The sequence below is a fragment of the Colias philodice genome, chromosome 28, assembly GCF_061535455.1.
Source record: "Colias philodice isolate Cphi_HAF_F1 chromosome 28, ilColPhil1 Martin Lab GWU primary, whole genome shotgun sequence".
NCBI lineage: Eukaryota > Metazoa > Arthropoda > Insecta > Lepidoptera > Pieridae > Colias > Colias philodice.
The window spans coordinates 4,937,398-4,953,109 of NC_143113.1; the positions used below are offsets into that span (position 1 = coordinate 4,937,398).

Here is a 15,712-nt window from a genome sequence, read left to right on the forward strand (position 1 = left end):
CAAGTCCAAAAATGGTATGGAATTGAAAAAAATCCAGAAGACTGGGGCTGGAGATATGACACCAATAGGACTATAGACTATAGTGTCGATATCATCACGCTAAGATCAATAGGAGCGGTGCAACGCGGGTAAAACCGCAGGGCACAGCTAGTATGCTATAAAGGTTTTTTTTTGAGTTTAGCCTTAACACAAAAAAGTTGCAGCAGTAGATATTATCAATATTTTTTTTCTCGCGTATCCAAAGAAAATTAATAGTAATTATCATAAATGTCGAAATTTTATTATAGCGCCATCTATCGAGTGTTATAAATTTCAGGGTAATTCGAAAGTGCATTATAATGGATCTTCTGAAGGCCATGAAATGTTGAATTTGATATTTTTGGTTTTATGGCATTCAAATGCATTATATAAATATAAATTTATAAAGAATAGAAAAAATTCGATCCGGGGCGGACGCTTGACCAACTCAGCCACTCGTGACCCGCCAGAGCGATCGAATTTATTCTATTATTTCAGTTTTATGTGTCTAAGGGACACACCGCGCGACATCTATTGAGATTATTATTGAGATTGCCATGAGATATTTTATTGCACCAAAATCTAGCATATATTATACCATATATGAGTAAACAAACTCTTTAGCTGTTTTTATAGTATATATATTAAGTCTAGGTAAGCAGGAGATAAGTCTAGGTAAGTAGGAGAAAATAAAAGAGCCAATATTGTAATAAACATTTAATACTATAGTTTGCTTTTCTCTAACACCATTTCTTTTAACTTTCTTCTCAATATCTTGCCACTCGGGTTCTTTGGTATTTCTTTGACGAAGCGGATTCCACCACGCAAGTGTTTTGGATCGGATAACTGTAACAAAATGGAGTTATTGTAGTTAGAAGAAGTGTGATGTGAAATAAAACTAACAATAAAAAAGTGATGGATACTTTTAACTAGTGTCAGGTAAATGGGATTAATATATGGGTTTTTGGAATTAATGTTAGATAATTAGGATATAATTCACTTTTTGATTTAGTAATGCAAACTAAATACATACATTTTAACCACTTAGGGCTGATTTTTCAATCGTTGGTTAAAACTTATTCGTGGAATAACGTATTAAACTACCATTTCAAAAATGTATTCTTCTTGCCCGTATTGGACGGCCGGGTAAGTTTTAACCAAGGATTGATAAATCGGGACTTAATACAACAAAAAGTAATAGGAACATTGGCATTCGATGATAAAACTATCTATAAAAAACATCAGCGATTCAAATGTAACGCAGTCTTTATGTAGAGGAACTATAGGACTATATTGTTGATCATATAAATACAAAAGTGCTAATAAATAAACATAACAGCAGTCAAAGTGGGTAGTTGTTTTAAAGTAGTAAATTCGGATTAATTTGAGCACTATAGATAATTTTTTGACCTATGATTGAAAAACAATGATATATTAACTTACCTTCTCAGCGATAAACGCATGTATTTCATCTTCACTAACCCTCGCACCGGGTTAGATAATTTATTGGCCTATGATTGGAAAACAATGATAATTACTTACCTTACTATACTAATTATTTCGACTGACCGGTTGGCTTGGTTGGTAGTGACTGGCCTTCCAAGCCAGAGGTCGTGGGTTCGATTCCCACCCGGGGCAAATATTTGTGTGATGAATATAGATGTTTGCTCTGTGTCTGGGTGTTGATTATCTATATAAGTATTTATTTAAAATTATATATGTATGTTTATCAGCCATTTGGTTTCCATAACACAAGCAAAAAAGTATGGGATCAGATCGTACCGTGTGTGAAAATTGTCCTGAAATATTTATTTATTTACTATATTAACTTACCTTCTCAGCAATAAACGCGTGTATATCATCTTCACTAACCCTCGCCCCGGGCTGGCGGACCACAAACGCTCGCGGCAACTCGCCCGCCGGGTGCGACACACCCGCTACACCTGCGTCTTGTATCGCCGGGTGTTGGAGTAACACTGCTTCTATTTCTGCTGGTGGCACCTGAAATAGAAACATTTTATCAAATACACATAAAGAAAAAAATATGTGTGTACAGTGTACACACGTAAAAGTGAAACTTCTTTATGACCTTATTTTTCAAAAAAAAAAATTACTACATATATGCAACTTTACAGAAATACGTCGAATCACGCGTGGGAGGGATAAGAAAAAGATGGCGCGTAACGGAAAAATGTCACGCGTAACGAAAAAATGTTACACTAAATTTTTTTCCAACCCCGATAAAGAAGTTTCACTTCAAAAAAATAAAGTAACATGTAAACGAAAATAACAATTTAAAAAAGAAGAATATACCTAACCTATGTCTGAGTATTTAAAAGTATAAACATATTATGCATGGTTGAATAAATATGTGTTGCATAAGATACAACAACAAAATCTATAATTGAGAAATTTTTGAAGAAAATAAAATAAGCGATCATAAATTCCAATTTTATTCGATCGATTTCTTTTGTTCTTAAAAATTTATAAAGCATAATATGAATGCTATATATATATATAACAAAATATTAAAATCTGTAATCTATACTAATATTACAAAGCTAAAGACTTTGTTTGAACGCGCTAATCTCAGGAACTACTAGTTCTATTTGAAAAATTCTTTCGGTGTTAGATAGCCCATTTATCGAGGAAGGCTATAGGCTATATATCATCACGTCATTATTTCGTTACATTAATTCCTTTGAATTTTATTGAATCGATTTTTTTTCTAATATTTATAAATTTCTCATTCATAAAGCATATGAATGCTATAAAACTAAATCTCAAAATCTGTAATCACTAAATATTGACCAACTTACTTGATACCCCTTATACTTGATCAGTTCCTTCAACCTATCCACTATGAAGAAATATTCATCACCATCATAATATCCTATATCACCAGTTTTATAAAAGCCTTCATCATCAAAATCCTCACTGATATCCTTGCCAATGTATCCCTTCATCACCATCGGACCTTTGACCCTTATTTCCCCAGGCTCATTGGGACCTAGTGGCTTTCCTGTTTCTATGTCGATAACCTAGAAAATAACAATATTATAAGCCATTTTTGATATAAATTACCTCGCGAGTAAACGAAAAAGTTCGTCTGCATTGTTCTGCACCTGCAATCGAACCCTGATAACTTGGTTCTACGCTCAGAATACTGTATCAAGGAGGCTGTCGAGTAAAAATAATTGAATTCTTAGTAAATAACTAATAGTATATTGCAGTATGATAAACAACTAGGTAAATTTTTGTAAACAACTGTCGTAAAAGTACGCATGCAATAATTTTCACGGAATAAGTATTACTTCAAGCAGCAGACAAAAATCATTAAAATATAAAGGATCACGTTTATTCGATTAAACTTCTTCTAGAAGCACTTTTTGCTCGTCCTAACATAGCTTTACCAGTCAAATCTTAAAGGTCCATAACGCTAAGTAAATAAAAGTTGGTATATTTAGAAATTAAAGACTTTACTTAACTGATTTTAAACGCGATTTATTCAATATACTAGCGGTCCGCCCCGGCTTCGCCCGTGGTACATATTTACGTTTTCTCTACATAAGAACAATAATTGTCGTACTTCAAGGAATTTAATAAAAAAAGAATTATCGAGATTGGTCCACCCGTTCACACGTGATGCCGTGACAACGCGAAACGGGTTTCATTTTTATATACAACTAGCGGTCCGCCCCGGCTTCGCCCGTGGTACATATTTACGTTTTCTCTACATAAGAACCATCCTCGTACTTCAATGAATATAATAGAAAAGAATTATCGAAATCGATTCAGCCGTTCACACGTGATGCCGTGACAACGCGAAACGGGTGCAGACCCGCCGCCTTTTTATAGCTCCCGCCGCGAAGCGCGTCGAACGCGGCAACTGATACACAAAAATAATCCTTATGGCATGTAATTCACGCGCGATGACTTATAGCGTATTTCATGTATAACTTTGGTGTTTCTACACCGATTTACATGATTCTTTTACTATAACCTGCCCAGGAGTATGAAGAATAATTGTGCCAAATTTGGTTAAAATCCGTCGTGTAGTTTTTGTTTCTATAACGAATATACAGACAGACAGACAGACAGACAGACAGACAGACAGACAGACAGACAAAAATTTTACTGATTGCATTTTTGGCATCAGTAGCGATCCCTTATCACCCCTTCATAGTTTTTTTTTAAATATATTTCATGTACAGAATTGGCCTCTCTACAGATTTATTATAAGTATAGATTATTTCGCTCGCTGCAAAGTGTGCGAAACTTGCGTTAGTAATATCACTAATAAAATAAATAAATCATGTTTTAAATCCGTTATTTGTCTTTAATTAATTAATTTCTAAATAAAGCTGAAGAGTTTGTTTGTTTGAACGCGTTAATCGCAGGAACTACTGGTCCGATTTGAAAAATTCTTTCGGTGTTAGATAGCCAATTTATCGAGGAAGGCTAAAGGTTACATATAATCATGCTAAGACCAACAGGAGCGGAGAAATGCGGGTGAAACCGCGGGGCACAGCTAGTGAATAAATAACGTTTAAAATCAGTTACAATCTTTAATTTCTAAATGTACAATACAATTTCTATCAAATAATAATACTAAAGTTAGTATACCTTAACAACACAACCGCTGACAACAAAACCAACACCCCCCGGTTTAGCCAAATGTGCCAACTCATATGTATCCCTGATGATGGCCAGCGTCGTCTCTGTCATACCATAACCTTGGGTTATTGCTTTTGCGTTGAAAAATCTGAAGAATTAAGAGCTTGATTCATTAACAAGACAGATTTAACAGAATAATTAACATATAATATAACAATTATTAACAATAGCATTAACAGTTAAACATTAGCCAGTAACAGTGTTAAAATAGCAGTGATTTTAGAAATAAATTAATTAGTGTAACCTTTAGTTTGATTTTATAACAAATCCCTCCAACACTAATGAATTAAGCGGTTCATAAGCAACTGACCGGTTGGCTTGGTTGGTACTGTTTTCCAAGCCAGAGGTCGTGGGTTCGATTCCCACCCGGGGCAAATATTTGTGTGATGAACATATGTTGCTCTGTGTCTGGGTGTTAATTATCTATATAAGTATTTAAAATTATATATTGTATACGTTTATCAGCCATCTGGTTTCCATAACACAAGCGAAAGCTTAGTATGGGATCAGATCGTGCCGTGTGAAAATAGCCCTGTTTAGAATATTTCTAATTTAAAATTTGTTTATTACATATTATATGACTTACTTTTTCTTAGCGTCTTCAATGGTGTCCTTACGAAGGGGCGCAGCACCGGAATATATAAACGTCACTGAACTAACATCATAGTTTGCTTTTGATTTTGCCGTCGCTACTAGCACAGGAGGTGCTAATAATAATTGCTTTATCTATAAAAAAAAAGATTTATTACTAATTAATAGTTATATACTATTAGTTTTTGATTAGTCCATACTAATATTATAAATGCGAAAGTAACTCTGTCTGTCTGTCTGTTACTCAATCACGCCTAAACTACTGAACCAATTTTCATGAAATTTGGTATGGAGATATTTTGATACCCGAGAAAGGACATACTACGACATACTTTTTATCCCGGGAAAATGACACAATCCCGGAAATCCCACGGGAACGGGAACTATGCGAGTTTTTCTATGACTGCGCGGGCGGAAACCTAGTTTACTATAATTTTCACTACATAGTTTAAAACTAAAAGGCACAGAACTAACATCATAGTTTGCTTTTGATTTTGCTGTCGCTACTAATACAGGAGGTGAGGAGTAATTGCTTTATCTATAAAACAAAAAAAAACAAGAGGAAGATTTATACACAATACCATTACATATTTTGGTACTAGGTACATGCTAATAGCAACTTACGCAGTACATAATCTTATATATAAAATTCTTATATATAAAAATGAATCGCAAAATGTGTTGGTAAGCGCATAACTCGAGAACGGCTGAACCGATTTCGATAATTCTTTTTTTATTATATTCCTTGAAGTACGAGGATGGTTCTTATGTAGAGAAAACGTAAACATGTACCACGGGCGAAGCCGGGGTGGACCGCTAGTTAATAATATTATTTACGATACGGTAGCCAAAAGCCTTCAAATAAAAAAGAATCATCAAAATCGGATCTATTCCCCGTAGAAAGTTGGTCCTTCTGAGCAAGCAAACGTAATAATGAATTCATTAAATAAATAATGCATAACTATTACCTTATCTTACCTAAAAAAAATAACTAAATCCTCACCTTATACCTTTCAATAGTCTGCAAGTACAAGTTAGTTTCATACTTTGGAAGATAAACCATATCACAGCCCGATTGAAGATACCTTAGAACACCCAAAAGACCCATTGTATGATACCAGGGTGTGATGAAGAGGGACCTATCGTCTGTGTTTAGCGCGTTCTTTCTAGAATAAACATAATAATAATAATAGTTTAATAAAACTAAAAAAACACGCTTTTTATAGAAAACCGAACTAAAAAATAGAAAATTTTATCAAATTAGTGTATTGTCATCGGTCCTCAATAAATCTACAAAGTTTGAACGAAATCTGGCCGTTTAAAGTGGGTCAAAATCGCGCCCAAAGAAGTCGGTTACAAACAAACAAACATACAGGTGAAGCTAGTATAAAGCGTGTAAAAATAAAGATTAAAGCATGATTAAATCATTAATAAGCACCCTTACTTTTCCATCAATAATGTATGAGGATGTGTAGCGAGGTGTTTGTAAATAAGCAATCACATCGTTTAATTTAGTTTGAAGTTTGAAGCGATACTATTGGTTATTTACAAACAATCTTCGCTACTCATCCTCGTACATTATTGGTCGAAAAGCACCCACGCTACAACCTTTTCGCAACCTTACCGACGTAATGTAAATGTAAAAGTAAATGTAAATGTTAATGTAAATGTAAATGTTGATGTTGATGTTGATGTTAATGTTAATTTATTTATTTATAAAAGGTATTTATTTGTAAAAGGTAGGTACCTTACCTACAGCTAAACATAAATTAAATAGAATATTATACAATTCTGTACGCCAATAATTACAAGGTACACCAAAAACAATTAGTTATAGTTTTCTCTATAAATGTTAACGTAAACGTAAAAGTTAACGTACGTAATGATTAAGTTAGTTATGTTAATGTAAGTGTGTCTCTCACTACATAATGAACGGATTTTGACAATACTTGGCAGTTGACTTGGATAATTGATTAGCTTTTGTAACATAATAACAGGTAAGTAACAGAATAACAGGTAAGTAACAGAACAATAGGTAAGTAACAGAATAACAGGTAAGTAAGAGAAATAGTAACTTTAACCACGGATGAAACGGCGCGGCATAGCTCGTAAAATATATTTTAAAGAAAGAAAAGTAGATTAAAGACCGGTTTTATGTCTTCTTCTACTTAGTTTATCTTGCAATTAAAATGGGAATTAATTTAGGTATCGGAGGCATTATCAGCAAGCTATGAAACCGGCTCTGAATTAGAAACTAGCTGTGCCCCGCGGTTTTATCCGCATTGCTCCGCTCCTGTTGGTCATAGCGAGATGATGTATATAGCCTATAGCCTTCCTCGATAAATGGACTTTCTAACACCGAAAGAATTTTACAAATCGGACCAGTAGTTCCTGAGACAAAAAAACAATTCAAACAAACAAACTCTTCAGCTTTATTAGTAAGTATAGATTTACGGCGTTTTCAATACGACAGCCACATAAAATTGATAATTGGGACATATAAAACGGAAAGAATAGAATAAATTCGATTGCTCTGGCGCGGGCGGGATCACGGGTGGCTGAATTGGTCAGGCGACCGCCCTGGATTGGTGGAAAGACGCGGGTTCGAATTCTGCCTTCTTCTTTTCTTTAAATTTATATTTGTAAAGAATATTGTAAGAAGAGAGAGTTATAGTTGAATGCCATAAAACCAAAATATCAAATTCAATTATTCTAATACTGTAACCCAGATAATAAAAAGTAAATAACTTACAAACTACAAATAGAAATGACATTCAAATGTGTCTGCATTACGCCTTTCGGAAGTCCCGTGGTACCCGAAGAGAATAACACAAATAAAGTATCATTTTTGCCATCAACATCAACCACATCAAAATCGGCATAATCAATTTTATTCTTCAGCAGATCGTCATATGTTATTTGGCCTGCACCAATGGTTATAGTTTTCTCTATAAAAGGTAGTTTGGAGAAGGTTTTTGAATGCAGTTTATATGCCATTTCGGAGATTATTAGGTATTTTGGTTTCGTTATGTTTAGCACGTGGTTCAGCTCATCTGAAATCAGTAATATTTAAGTTTTGAGTTATTATTATCATCATCACTACATAGTATAAAACAAAGTCGCTTTCTCTGTCCCTATGTCCCTTTGTATGCTTAAATCTTTAAAACTACGCAACGGATTTAGATGCGGTTTTTTTTAATTGATAGAGTGATTCAAGAGGGAGGTTTTAGTATATAATTTATAAGGTTTTTGACAAAGCGGGTGAAGCCGCGGGCGGTAAGCTAGTTATACATATTTTGTATAACTCTAAAATATTATTATTTATTACCAATAGATTAGGATAGAATTACCTGCAGTATACCCAATATTAAAAGGATTTATCACAGCCCCTGTACAGCTTGCCCCAATCACAATTGGCCAATATTCAACCCTTGTTTCCATACACACCCCCACTGTTTCCCCTCTCTTCACTCCCATGCGAGTGAGCGAGATGGCAACACTCATAGCGTCGCAGACTATGTCATTGTAGGTTATGCTTTTGTGTGTTTCTCCGTTTGTCTGTAAAAGTTAAATAGAGAATAATTATTATCCCAAACCTGAGTAGATACTCGAAATAAGGTATATCAAATTATCAAGAGCTACAGGCCAGCAATGGTCAGGCATGCATCGCTTTATACAAAAAAAATGGTTGTCTGTAAAGTCGGTTTACTAGCGATAGTTGAACGTGACAACGTCCGATTGTGTTTCTTTGTCGCTCGTTTCGCGCTCTCGCTTTCACTTCAAGCCATGGAACGCCTCAGAGCGAGGTAACGCCGCATGAGTCATGTTTTTTCGTGCGTGCTGTCGGCTCTATCGAATTATAAGACGTTGTCACGTCAAAAAGTAGGTAGGTATACAATTAACCCACGGCTCCTTCCCCGGGGGCAGTGGGTATCTTTGGAAGATTTCCCCACTATAAAAAAAAGGTAGGTATACAATAATTATGCTTGATCCTGTAAAGGAAATTAGAACATTTTCGCTCATTTCGAACATTTCTCACTTGTGAATAAATATTGTACTTAATTGAAATGTTAAATATTTAGACTAGTTCTAACGCGGTTTTCGTTGACTTATACATATAGCCTATTATAGCCCGCCTCGATAAATGGGCTATCTAACACCGAAAGAATTTTTCAAATCGGACCAGTATAGTTACTGAGATTAGCGCGTTCAAACAAACAAACTCTTCAGCTCTATTATATATGTATTAGTATAGATATGCAATGAAAAATAAATCTATTAAAGTATTAGAACTATATTAGTATATAGGTAATAACACAGAATACATAATTGATAATAGTAGCTACAATAAACGCTGGTAATAATAGGTAATAATAATACCTATAACGTAATTCTTGTACCTACAACATGATATTTTATCTAGTTTTTCTGTACTAGGCACTAGTTAGGTTAGGTTTTAAAAATAAAACTTACCAACGCTACTCTATCTCCATATTTATGTAGGGAATCTATGAAAAACCTCCCAGCATGCAAATGACTAGGCACATCTATAACCTCTTTGGAATAAACATATTTGTTGTTTCTTATCATGATAATTGTTGTAAAACACGTCCTATCCGTACAGAGGCGCGATAAATACTGAATGTTATTGTACCTTGTAGTAAGTAATTAGTGGTAGCTGTTTAGTTTATTTGGGTTCCGTAGGAAATCATTTTTTAAAGTGAAACCACAGACTAATAATAATATACTACGTATACAAGTGAAACTTTTATTACATCGTCTCAAACTTTTTGGTCTGTGTAGCGCATGTCGCGTGTATCGCGGCTGCCAAGTACAAGTAGGTATACCTACTCGGCAGCCGACCGTCACGCGACATGCGCTACACAAAGCAGTGTTCGGAACCGTTCGAACAGTTTCACTTTTACCGTGGTTTCATAAAACCACACAACATTTTTTTCTTAGAGAAAGATGCCATTGTCTAGTGATGATTGTAAAATTGAAAAAATGTGTAGCTCATATTTAATTTACACATAAGAGTACATATAAATGGTAATAAATACGTGAGATTATGTCAGTGTATTAACCTATAAATTATAAATTATATAACCTATATTATCTCGCACAAAGTTCTGTGACCAATAGTAAGATGAAAAATTCTCACTTGACCAATTTTTGCAAGCAAATTGAATCAAATCCGTTTTGAAATGTATACTAAATGGGTTTGAAAACTGAAATTTTCTAATGCTTATTTATTTATATGTACTTAGTTATAGCACAGAATAATAACTAGTAACTAGCGTTACTCGAAAACATAACCGTCATTTTTGCGCAATCGGTAAAATTGAAATATTATGTAGGTACATACTAGGTAAATTAGAAATCGACCCACACATTGTTATTAATGTCAGTTATTAGATAAATATATCTGGGATATAGGTAATATTATCAAGTGATTATGGTATTATCTAATAATATATTATTACTATACTATAGATAACAAAATAATTCATGAATTTTAGGATATAATCGGACGGGTAATGTATATTTTTTTGTTATCAGTTTAATTTATTATAGTGTGTCTTATCATCGACATTTTAAAATTTAATTGGTTCAATAGTTCTTGCATAATAGATAAACAAAGAAATAAACGCTATTCCTTATAAATATAATGTTATTATTTTATTGAATAATTATTGTGGAATACAAATGCTTTTAAATATGTTTTTGCTACAATAATAAAATGATACATGTGAGGAATTGACGAAAAATTATACACAGTCGATTTTTATATTATACTATTTGTGCCCCGCGGTTTTACCCGCATTGCTCCGGCTTATATTGCTCTTAGCCTTCCTGTAAATATGGGCTATCTAAAACCAAATAATTTTTCAAATCGGACCAGTAGTTCCTGAGATTAGCGCGTTAATACAAACAAACAAATAAACTCTTCAGCTTTATGATATTATATTAGTAAGTATAGATTTATATTCAGGACAGTACATTCATATATTATATTTATTATGAGAAGTGAACTATATTTATTTAGAAAATCGAATTTATTAAAAACGATAAGATTAGGTTTCATTTGCGGAACCCTAATTATGACGTACTGCAAATTAGTCAAGTAAATATTTGTGTGAGTGATACGAAGTCTACTTGAGTTTTGTTTATAACTCTATCATTGAGAATAAAGAGTGTTAAAAAAATAAAGAGTGATAAAGAGTGACATTTTCATAATTTTGGCATAATTATTACATGCATTCGAAGCTATTAAAAATTCAGCCTTCTACAAAACTGTATTCAATGTTTAACGTCCCTCAGTGTTACTTATATAAATAAAAAATTAATACATCATTTATACAAATTTTGAAATTGATTTCAGCAGTACACGAACACGAAACAAAACATAATTTTTTCATGTAAGAAAAGATAAAAAATCTGAGAAAGACATATTACTACATCCGTAGCTAGACGTAATTGCTTAAATTTATCAGCAGGCGCTAAAAATTCGTTACCGCTATGGGTAAAAATCTCATAAAATGTGATCAGTTACGTAAACAACAAAACGGGTTTGAACGTTTTTCGTCACTTAAATATTGTGATAGTACTTTCGTTTTCAAATCAAATAGCGCGTACAACCGCGCAGTACTGTTCCTAGTTAATATTTAATCTGTGGCATGCACAGATAAACAGTACTAAAATGTGTAGAATAGCATATTTGATTGTGATATTTAACTTAATAAACAGTATACAAAGTGATAGTGACATAGTAAATAAAAACATAACAGTTACCAAAGATTTTATTAACGAAAAGAATGACGCGTTAAAAAGGTTCATTGAAGAGAAAAAATTCGATACAGATTTATTAAAAAATATAGGCAGAGATAGTGATGTTGTGAACAATTACGAGGAAATAACTATTTTGGATGATAATGGTGAATTGAAGAACTTAAAATATAAACGTGCGAAGCCTAGAATACCTAATGAATTGAATAAAGTAACTGACAATGAAGTTGATCAAAAAGTGAGTGTTGTTAAAAACAAAGTCGAAGGAGCCAAGTCGAAATTCTTCGATGAGTTGGGATGTAAGTAATAAATTAATTGAGTAACTAGCTTGAGTAGGTATAAGAAAGAAAGCATTTTTTTAACTTACAGAGACACAACAATAACATTTAAAAAAGCCCCTTCTGAAATCCAAATTTTCAGCAGCTTTACATGAACTCCGAACCACCCGAACTTCGTATCTTACATAATCTATGCTAATATCTCATCAAATCTGAAGTTTGTTTTCATGAACGCGCTAATCTCAGGAACCATGGGTTCAATTTGAAATTTCTTTTCAGTGTTAGTTAGGTAGTCCATTTATCGAGGAAGATTATAGTCTATAGGGTATATAATATCATCAAGACCAAAAGGACCGGAGCAATGCAGATAAAACAAATTAAATAAATAAATAATATTTCAGGACAATTTTCACACACGGCACGATCTGATCCCATACTAAGCTTTCGCTTGTGTTATGGAAACCAGATGGCTGATACATATATAATATGATAATACTAAATAAATACTTATATGGATAATAACACCCAGACACAGAGCAAACATCTATGTTCATCACACAAATATTTGCCCCGGGTGGGAATCGAACCCACGACCTCTGGCTTGGAAGGCAGGGCCACTACCAACTAAGCCAACCGGTCAGTCAAATTCAACAGACAGCTACATGACCATGGGCACAGACCTTTAGAAGCGCATCATCATTACATATCAATTAGTTATCAGTTAACACCGTTTCGGCATACTTAAAACTCGAACTCGAACTTTTTTGTTCATGTAAACTTTTACAAGTAAAATGTAGTCATTTTTTTATCGATTCGAAAATTCGTTTCCCACGTTTCAATAATATTAAATAATAGTATACTCTTGAAAGGTAACTTAAAAAAATTATGTATAGATTATAGAGATAGATGTAGAGACGTTATATGCTCTCCTGTCATCATACGAAGCAATATTAATCCTAAATCCATTATATTTATTAATATAGATAAAAAAAAAAAAAAAAAACTCTTAACTTTTTATTTGACATTTACTTTTTTATACAAACAATGTCGCGGGTAAAAGCTAGTGCAGAAATTACCATCAATTTTGATAACTTACACAACATTTCAGTACTAAGTGATTACAATAAGCATATTATAGTATGCTTACTTATACCTACAAAAAATTAAAATCTTTTCTCTTATCATTTGTAAAATTCTTATACTAGTATTTGTTCACATACGTATATTATTTTTACTACCTATTGGTGTACCTTTTAATTGGCGTAGCTTAGTATTTATTCATCTCAAAAATTGTATCACTAGCTGTAAGGTACCTTATAATAAATAAATAAATAAATAAATAAATAAATAACTTATACTCACTTGAACCGGAAGTGACGTCACAGTGAAAGTGAGATTAGACCTATACTTATGTTCTAACTTGAGCACTAACTTGGTTTTTTATCGAATTATAATGACGATTACAATGGCAATTGAAAATTTTGCTTTTTACGGTTCGTGAACTAGTGCATAATTTAATAAATTGGTTGAATTAAAATTATTGAAGAGCTATAAAGTAGTATGTTTGTAAAAGAAAACATGCAAAATAAGAGTACTTATTTGGTTAAATGTAAGAATTAGCGTGCAATATTTGCAGCTAATCTATACTTCAATAGGCTTTATCGGATTAACTTTATCTATACTTATAATACGAGTATATATTAATATAAATAAATATTATAAAGCTGAAGAGTTTGTTTGTTTGAACGTGCTAATCTCGGCAACTACTGGTCCGATTTGAAAAATTCTTTCGGTTTCAGATAGCCCATTTATCGAGGAAGGTTATTGCCTATAGGTTATATATCATCTCGTCATATAAGACCATCTAAGATTATCTAAGACCAACAGGAGCGGAGCAATGCGGGTAAAACCGCGGAGCACAGCTAGTAGCTTATAATTGAAACCGAAAGTGCGGTCAAAATCAGACGAGGAACTTCCGACATTAAATAATAAAAAAAATCAATTCCATTGTTCTTCAAATAAATGTAGCATAACCTAGATACCATTAAAACCTAGAAACATTGACGGTATAAATATAAAAATTAAAAGTAAAACCGGTGGCTTTCAAATCGCTCTCACGCCTCTCTCTAGCGCCGGCGTACAGGGGTACTCAACCTATTGTTAAATTATTTTACTTATGTACATTTACTTAGAATTAAAATTAAACATCGGAGGTAAAATCAATCTGCTTGTAATTATATAATACTAGGTTTCTGCCCGCGGCTTTGCTCGTGAGGGTCAGAGAAAAATCCGCACAGTTCCCGTTACCGTAGGAATTCCGAAATAACCTTTCTTATGAAAATGTAAAAAATATGACGATTCAAAGTGCTACTTTCTAATTGAATGTAAATAGAATAATAAATGTTTGAATTTGAGTTTGAGTTATGTCATTTCTCAAGTCTCAAGCTATCCCAGTACAAAATTTCATCCAAATATGTTCAATTGACGCGTGACGAAGAGACAGACAGACAGCGTTTCGAATTTATAATTACGATTATACGGCCAGTATACCCTACTACTACCCTACTACTCCAAATTGTGTAAAATTTAGAAAGGAAATAAACTACTTTTATTTTTATTTTATTATGTGTATCTCATCCATAATACTCGGGTACCATCATAAGGAAGGTACCCGGTCCTTTGGAAGGCTTACGTGGGGACACGGATCCAACACGCAGAGGCCCTTTAGAGAACTTTACTGTGTTGTGGGACACCAGCCGCAGCCTGCCCATGACTGCACTATAGAGATACAGTCCTAGGCAGTCCGCGGCCGATGTAGGACTATTTCGAGATATGGAAAACAAAATAAACTGGGCTATGGAGTGGGATGTTAAATGGGCCGGTATTTGGGAACTATTGGAAACTATGGCACCTGCCTTTCTACTAAAAGAAAGTAAAAATATGTTGGCAGGTGGTGACTCGCCCTCTCACTGTATGGGCCCCCGAAATAAGTCGCTGCAATAGTGCGACAAGGGGGCAACATATTGTGAGCAGCTAAGGGTGGAGAGGCGTCCCTGGACTTTAAACGACGATCACGCGCTCCCTGAGGGTCCAGCATCACGTGCCCACTCGCCACTTACGCTTCGCATCCACCCTTCGAGCTAAAAGCTCTCGCGACTCCACTCTGGCCGGCCGGTTAAGGCAAGCCAGAGGCGGGGGTCCTGTCCTCGTCAGGCTTCACTCCGACCGGCCGGTGAAGGCAAGCCGGAGATGAAGACAGGGGCCTCCCCCGGGAGCACTCGGTTCCCGCGGGGTCGCTACTCCCCGACACCCCGCCACAAGGTGTCCTGCGGGTTGACTGATTGCACGGGTGGAATATCTAT

General features: G+C 34.3%; 1 protein-coding gene and 1 long non-coding RNA gene across 2 annotated transcripts in view; both read right to left on the reverse strand.

The window, feature by feature from the left end:
- Nucleotides 1-15,712, reverse strand: part of LOC149476356 (uncharacterized) — a 119,492-nt gene that overhangs the window by 102,456 nt on the left and 1,324 nt on the right. The gene's annotated exons all lie outside the window — the stretch shown is intronic.
- On the reverse strand, nucleotides 721-9,920 carry LOC149476363 (luciferin 4-monooxygenase-like). The gene is made up of 9 exons (XM_089712240.1): nucleotides 9,760-9,920; nucleotides 8,637-8,844; nucleotides 8,039-8,339; nucleotides 6,290-6,452; nucleotides 5,282-5,421; nucleotides 4,645-4,783; nucleotides 2,838-3,059; nucleotides 1,852-2,019; nucleotides 721-864 (listed from the first exon to the last, which is right to left on the reverse strand). The coding sequence occupies exons 1-9, from the start codon at nucleotides 9,874-9,876 to the stop codon at nucleotides 742-744; spliced, it is 1,581 nt and encodes a 526-aa protein (XP_089568366.1). The 5' UTR covers nucleotides 9,877-9,920; the 3' UTR covers nucleotides 721-741.

Coding starts and splice junctions, on each gene's coding strand:
- LOC149476363 (XM_089712240.1), bottom strand. CDS start 9,876: ATGATAAGAAACAACAAATATGTTTATTCCAAAGAGGTTATAGATGTG. Junction 8,845..9,759: donor ATGGAGATAGAGTAGCGTTG/GTAAGTTTTATT, acceptor TAACTTTTACAG/ACAAACGGAGAAACACACAA. Junction 4,784..5,281: donor ATTGAAGACGCTAAGAAAAA/GTAAGTCATATA, acceptor TTAATTCTTCAG/ATTTTTCAACGCAAAAGCAA.